The sequence below is a fragment of the Antechinus flavipes genome, chromosome 1 (assembly GCF_016432865.1).
Source record: "Antechinus flavipes isolate AdamAnt ecotype Samford, QLD, Australia chromosome 1, AdamAnt_v2, whole genome shotgun sequence".
Lineage (NCBI taxonomy): Eukaryota > Metazoa > Chordata > Mammalia > Dasyuromorphia > Dasyuridae > Antechinus > Antechinus flavipes.
In genome coordinates, this window is record NC_067398.1 from 703,940,630 (window position 1) to 703,948,311 (window position 7,682).

A 7,682-nucleotide genomic window follows, 5' to 3' on the forward strand; every position below is an offset into this window, starting at 1 on the left:
AAAGAGGAGGCCTTCCTGGGACCTCCAAACGGCCTTCCATACCCTTGGATTTAATGAAAAAACTTCCCTCTGATCCACACAGAACATCGGTTATTATTATTCAAATAGATGCACAAACGCTGGTTTTGGAACGACACTGGCCTTTCACTAGGGAACAAGGATGGGTATGGGACCGATGGCTTCACTGGGTTAGGAACTCAACCAGTGCAGGCTGGCACCTCCTCTCGACAGGCTTGGGAGAAATACCTGGGGGACTCAGAGGGTAAGTGACAGGGCAGGGGCAGGATTTGAACCCAGCTCTCTCTACTAGGCAATGACGCCTCTCTCATAAATCTGAACGCAAGGATGGGGTTGGGACTTTCAAATAGGGGCATAGGGTCAAATAGAATAACTGGCTTTCCAGAAAATTCTCATTCTCTCTTCCCTGTCTCTGGCTGAATCTCTTGGTATCTCTCGCTATCTCTTTCAATCTGTCTCAGTCTCTTTCTCTGTCTCCTTGTCTCTCTCTCTCTTTCAATTTCTGTCTGACTCTGTCTCTCTCTCTTTCTATATCTCTCAATCTGTCTCTGTCTCTCACTCCCTCTCTCTTTCTCCACACACACACACACACACATTTTTATGACTTACTTTGCCTACATTTTCTCTATCACTTCCTTAAGTCTAAACAATCAACAAAACAATAAATCAAAGTCTCGTTTGTAGTATTTACTGACTTCTGGGGTGCAGCTGCTCACGCTGAAAATACTTCACAATTGTCTCTTGTGAGACGGCTTGAAGCGGCCCTGGATACAGGGAACTTCCAGATGGGGAAACCCCAGCCACCAATGCACCTGCTCTCTGGTGGCCTAGACACACAAAGAAATAAGGGACTTACAAAGAGTCGGTGCTGACTTCAGGGATGTCTCTGTCTCTGTCTGTCTCTCTCTCTCCCTGTCTGTCTCTCTCTGTCTCTCTCTCTCTCTCTCTCCGACACATAAATGACAAACTCAAGCTGTAAAATCCCTCATGGCACAGACCGAGGAGTTCTATCAACTCTCCTGAACATGAGTAAGACAGGGCGCGCGTCTCCATCATTTGCGTGCTCCCTCCCCTTCTCCACTGACGGTCAGACCTTTGCCCCGTAGGAGTTTGGTGATTAATTCACTTTGTCCAGAGTCTGGCACAGTATGAGCCACAGGGGAAGCTCACTGGTGATAAGATAAGCAGAAAATGCAAATGACTCAGTTCCTCATTAGATAAGTGATTTTCTATTCAATTCTTTTCCAAGATGAAATCAAGTTTCAATCTATAAGTGATGGGAGACAGGGGCGCAGGCTAGGAGACCGTGCGACTTGGGATTAGGAGGAAGAAAAATCACCTCAGAAGGGAATCTTGGAGTCCCTTCCCTGAGCAGCTAACATCTGTACTTGTGGCTGAACAGAGAAGGCTAAAGAGCCTCCTTGTAGATGCCTGGGAGCCTTTCACTCAAAAGTCAACATCAAAGGAAACCCCAAAGGAAACCCCAAGTCTAGGTGTGGCCCCTTGGTGGAGCGCTCTGATCGCCTTACACAAGGCAGCATGGACATTGAAGGATTAGAAACAGGTGGGCGGCCCTCACTGCTCTGGCACGGACCCCCGCTTCTACGGTGATCACCCCTGACCTTTAAGCAAAATTCCCAACAGTCCCAGCTTTTAAAAATGGAGTCTGTTCCACTCACTGATGGGGTTCACGGGGTTTGCCGGTGCTGCCTTACCAATAAGGTGTCCCCACAAAGGAGTTGGCAGGAGATGCTATCGAGGCGGACCCGAAATCAGCCAGCTTCACCTGACCTGGCTCTGTTAGGAGAATGTTTCCAGCTTTAATATCCCTGGAGGAAAAGATGCGAGGACAGACAGAGGAGAGAAAAAAATTCCACTTTATCCATTTTGATTAAGGGATAGGTCAGAATATGCAATTAATAAGACAACAAAGTTGATTAAATCTTTCTCAGATAACCAGAAGAGGAGTTAGTAATTACTGCTAGCTGTCAGGGAGCCCAATTCCTGGGGGTGTTTAAGGGGTCCTAGTAATTACTTAAAGGAACAGCTTCCTTGAAGGAGAAGAAATTCTAGGAGGCACAGATGGAAGGGAGAGTTAAGGAAATCTTGGTTCATTTGCTAAACTAGGATGCTTTGTTTTCTTTTTAATATAGAAGTCGACCTGGCTGAGTGCCTTGGGTAGGGAAAATTTATGCCATTTGTAGCAATGGTTTTTTCTTTTTCCCAATGTCATTGACCTTTTAGAGAAGAAACCATTATGTCTTCCTATTTACTACCCACCTACTTCCTCACCTGGAAACATTTCATTTCTCTCTTGTCCAAGCTCTTTTATCTCCCTCTTTAACAGTAATTGTAGCTCTAAGGCAATTATATAGAAGGTACTATTAGAAATAATACCACACAGTAAAGAAAAACCCCTCAAAGAGCAAAATTAACCTGTGTCAAGGTCAAGACATTGTCTCCTGTTCTATTCAACAAAGTAGTTGAACTCAACATTGTTCAAGCATATGGTGGGGAGGCAGGATGGAGAAAAGGGAGAGGAAACAAAGAGATGTCCAAAAAAAAAAAAGATCGTTCATTTTCTCTTAAGTGGGTCAAGAATGGGCCCTAAATCTGAGAATCTTGCGATTGGGAGCCAGAAGGTCCCTTAGAGCGCATCCAGTCCATCCTCATTGGATGAGCTGGGTGAGGGATACTTTATTGTCTGTAAGGCACTTAGGAGGGGTGTTTTGGACACCAGTGACGGAGTTTTCACTGGAACAATAGACTCTCTGGTGGAAAGGCACTCAGAGCCACCTAGGCCAACTTGCCTCAGATAAAGGGCACAGAATGAGACGGGGCGGACAGGAGGTCGCGTGGCACAGGGAGAGATGGCCGACATGGAAGGGATTCTGAAGTGTCCGGGGAGCGGTCAGAGCTTAGCTGGGAACATCGAAGGCCGGTTTGGGGCCTTTCACGGGGGGTCCCACTAGCTCCTTGAGGACAGGCTCTTTGCTCCTCAGTGTGGGACTCACTGAGCCCACAGTAAGGAACGTGATCAGTGCTTCCTGCTGACTGACAAACTCCCGGGCATCCACAGAAGCATCCCTGGTCTACAGGAGAGGGTGCGTTTCTGGGACTTGGAGGAGCAAGGGGCCAGAGCCGAGCCCTCCACGACAGGAGGCAGCAGCCCTCCCCAGGGCCCGCCCCCAGGCAGGTGAGTGAATGAGGATCCCCTGGCGTGCTGGCGAGGAAAGTCATAGAGCATCCCTCCTTACCTATGAATCAACAGATGAGAATGCAGGTAGGCCAGGCCCTGCAAGGCACCGTGGGCGATGGCAGCAATCTCTACTTCTTGAAGCGGTTTCTTATGGACTAAAGAGGAAAAAGCAGTCAGCGGTGGCTTCTGTGAGCTCCCCCGACACTCCTGCTGGACGGCAGACAGCCTGGAGTGGGAGCATCTCCCAGGGACCCCGGAGGCCACTGACCTCCACCCCATCACTGTGGAGGGGGAGGCGGAAGGAGGGGGGCGTCAGGTGGCCAGGTCTCTGGGTAACTGAGGGGGGGTTGGGGCCGGGGCTTCTGGCTTCCGAGGGGGGAGGAGGCTGCTGACAGGCCCAGCGCAGCCCTCGGAAGGCTATCCCGGCCTGGGACTGCGCTTGTCTTGTGTCTTGGACCCACCTGGGCTCTGGAGAAAGGCCAGTCACCCAGATGGCCAAATCCACCCGGCCAGAGTTATGCTGCACTAGTCCCTGCTGACATTTTGCCTGCCTGGAGGGTTTTTTGGTCACATTATCTTCCTCTGCTCTAAAACCATCTATAATTATTTGTTCTAACTACAGGTTTTCATTATTTGTGCGCTCAGCCAGCCAGCAGTTTCTATTCAGCTATCAAGGAGGATATAAAGAGGAAGAAAAAAAAAAGAAGTTGAATGTTTTTTGCTTTTTTTTTTTAGAAGTACAAATTAGACGACGCTCTCCAGGTGCTTGACAAATTTCCAAAAGTCTTTGGCACATCACGGTGTGAGGAAGAGAACAGCAGGAAAGGTGGGCATTACTGTGGAGTACTCTGGAAAGGGACTTGCCCAGTCAAGTCCAACTTCCTGGGTCTCTCAGGACCCAGGGCCCTGGAGAGGGCTGAGCTGAGCTAATTTTGTGCTGCTAATATCATGTATCATGCCCAGGTGGTTTGAAAAGGCAGACTTGGACCACAAACAGCCAAAAGAGGGACATGGCAGCTTGGACTCTGAACGGACCCCAAGGTCAGCTTGCCCAATGTGCCCCTAAAATGTGCAATCTTCCTTGACAGGTGGTCATCCAGATGCCAACTGAGACCTCCAGGGAGGGAAAGTCTGTTATAACTTAGGGAAAGCCCATTCTATTTTGAGATAGCCCTGACTGCTCTTCTTTTCTCTGTGGCCATCATTTCTATTTTGGCCAGAAACTTTGAGGTCTTTCCCTCAGACTGATTCTTTTGCAAAGGGCAAGGTAGGCTACATTTGCCTCACGTCTTATACCAAATGGGCGATCTCAGACAAGCTGAGGCCTGAGAAAAGCCTTAGTTTAAGAAGACCACGGTCTCCCACTGCATCACTAATTGTCCTGACCTGTGTCTTGCCACTGGACTCCAATGCCGCTGGAGGAGAGAATGAGGGTGATGACTTGGCCCAGTCCTGCCTCGATTAAATCCAATTCACTTAAAAAATCAAGATATCATCCTCCTAAGGTCACTGCTCCCCTTCAAAAATGAAGGGCAAACAACAACTACAATCTGGGGCCAAAAAAAAATAAAGTAAACCCTTCTATCGGACAGTCTTTCAAATGCTTGAAGATGGTCAGGTAGGACCTCATGTTGTAATATATCATGAAATCTTTAAAGTCTAATTATTCATTTTTTTCTTCTTTTTATGCTGTTCAGATTAAATGGTTTACAAGAAGGATTTCTGTCTCCATACCCTTAGAGAAGAATTTTTTGAGGGAGGTTGGGTAAAATTGGAGACTAAATTTCTTTAAATGTTGTCATCATTTCTAAACTTTTTATCCAGTTTTAATCAGGGTCTGTAGATTATTTGATAAAGTAGTTGCTCTTAATCTCAGATCAAGATGTTGATCTGAGAGCAAGAGCTCAGAAGTGATAAAAGCACATATTAAATATACTGGAGAATAATTGAAATCTTCTCTGGATCAGAGATCCTAGTTCTCTTAACTGATCCTCGGCTGGCTCAGGCTGTCACTCTCTGGACAAGCCCCAGTCTGGCCACGTCTTCTCTAGCGACACTGCTTCAAACTACTCCTCAGATGTTTTTAGGGAGAATGATACCAACAAGAGACGGGCACTGTGCTACAAAGTTTGCCAGTCACTTTTGTGTATAGAGCATTCCCACCTGCAGTCCTTCAGCCAAGGACGGCACCAATTTTTTCCCCCCTTTAGAAGCGTATTCCACACAAAATGCCAAAGGGCAAAAAATATTCTAGTCAGATTATCACAAAGCAAGAAATAATGTTTTTGGTCTTACCTTCTAGTAAGTCAGAAGCTGATCCTAAACAGTATTCCATCACCAACTGTAATAGAATAAAGTAATTAGAAGAAGCCAGATTAATTAGAGTCCAGGTCCCAGTTAAGTATCACGTGTGTGTGTGTATGCACACATATATATATATAAGGTTGAAGACTAACGTGAGACTAAAGGCTCAGAATGCGATGGGAGAGAAGAAAAAGCAAGAAAGGAATAATAACAGATTGTGTTTCTATCTAACATTAAGTTCTAAAGGCTAATTGTTTAATTAGATGCAGATTTTGCCCAATTAAAAAAAAAGCAAAATCAAGAATCTTTGGTAAAGTAGCTAAGAATAACAGTGTTTAGGAATATTGGTTCTGAATAATACGTGATCATCAATCATAAACTGAACACTGGACATTAAGCTAAGTAATGGGGGGAACAAAGTAGGGATAGGGCTTGGGCCTAGAGAACTTATGGATAAGGAAACTCCCTCCAAACAATGCAGGTGGGCACCTTCTCGGCACTTAAGGGTCTTAAAAGTACTCTTAGGGTACTGAGAGGTTAACTGAGCTGCCAAAGGCCACACAGTCGGAGGCAGGGTTCAAATCCAGATCTTCCTATCAATTAAGCTATGCGGCCTGTTGCAGAATGCCAATCAAAGACAAAGTCCCGAGCGTGGGATTTCCTGGTTCTCAGGCCTGGTTTTTGTCCCTGTGCAGTGATAGGTCTCACGAGGGTATAAAGGAAAAACAAAGACAGTACTCATCTTCCAGGAGCTGGCCAATTAGTATATTCACTCTATCTCTTATTACTTAGTTGGAGTTATAATAATAGAAGGCACCTTAATCATAGCAGCCACTGCTGCAGAAAGTAGATAGTCTGAAAGACCCACGAGCATTTCTATTGTTAAATATCGCCATGCTTGGGCCGAGGTGGGCAGAGGAAACAACATTTTGCCAACTGTGGAATGGCTGATAAGCTATGAGCCAGGAGAAGGTATTCTGGCAGCCATGGAGGTAAATCAAATATATTCGAGAAGGGCTAATGACCAATAGTCACATGTTCCTAACCCCCAAACAATAAAAATACTCTTAACTAGAACATAACCTGCTATATCATAACAGTAAGAATTTGTATTTAGCTAGTGCTTAATGGTTTACAAAGCATTTTGCCTACATTATCTTACTTAATCTGGCTATGTAAATTCATAACAGTCGACATTTATGTAGCTGCTTAAGATTGACAAAATACTTTTATGTATTATCTCATTGGATATCCCACACTATGGCTAATTATTATTATTATTATTATTCCCATTTGATAGATGAGGAAACTGAGGCTCCGGACAGGCCAATGTCAAAAATGAGGATTAAACTCTCTTGAATTCAAGTCTGGAGTGCTTTCTATTATGTATGCTGAGCTGCCTCTGCAATTTCCAAGGATTTTCAGCATGGATGTAAAGGACCTCAAACATTTACTAACTGTGTGATCCTGGGCAAATTTACTTCCCCAAACAAAACAAAACAAAAGGCATAGTCCTTATCTTCAAGGAATTTATATTCTTAAGGATAAAAAGATTCTGACCAGGGATATGGGAAGCTTTCCTATGAGTACAGAGGAAAATTATTTCAGCTGTAGCCTAAGAGTTTTGTCTTTCTAATCTGGTTGCCTAAAGGGTTAAACAAAAAATAAAAACAAAAAGAACAAGTTGTTTTCTTGACTTTGGGATATTTGAAATTATTGAGGTTGCTAGTAATAATAAAAATAATAACCATATTCATATATATATGATATATATGACATATATCATAATATAATAACTCATATTCGTATATAACATATATAAGTTTACAAAGCACTTTTCTCAAAACCTACAAGAGAGTTATTTTACAAGATGGTGTTTTATTTCCACTTTCTAGATAAGGAAACTGAGGTTTCTATGAGGCTTATACAGGACCACATAGTGCCAGAGCTGGGATTTTCATCCTAGAGCTCTTTACTGAGTCCAAGCTCAGTGTTCTTTCACTATTCCAAGCTACCTGATCCCAGTTTATGAAGAATTGGCTCCCCAAACCCAATCTGAAGGGAGATCTTGGGAACAACTGGCGGCCCACATTTCATTCTGAATATCAAGTGTGAGATCACTGAAGCAAAGAATGCTTAGGAAGACCAACTAGAAAAAAAA

General features: G+C 44.4%; 1 protein-coding gene across 7 annotated transcripts in view; it reads right to left on the reverse strand.

The window, feature by feature from the left end:
• Positions 1 to 7,682, reverse strand: part of TAOK3 (TAO kinase 3) — a 234,201-nt gene that overhangs the window by 104,542 nt on the left and 121,977 nt on the right. For all 7 annotated transcript variants that reach the window (XM_051972882.1, XM_051972887.1, XM_051972883.1 and 4 more), the window contains 3 exons: positions 5,513 to 5,558; positions 3,276 to 3,372; positions 1,734 to 1,847 (listed from right to left, as the gene is read on the reverse strand). In XM_051972882.1, the coding sequence (XP_051828842.1) occupies positions 1,734 to 1,847; positions 3,276 to 3,372; positions 5,513 to 5,558 (257 nt within the window). The remainder of the gene's footprint in view (positions 1 to 1,733; positions 1,848 to 3,275; positions 3,373 to 5,512; positions 5,559 to 7,682) is intronic.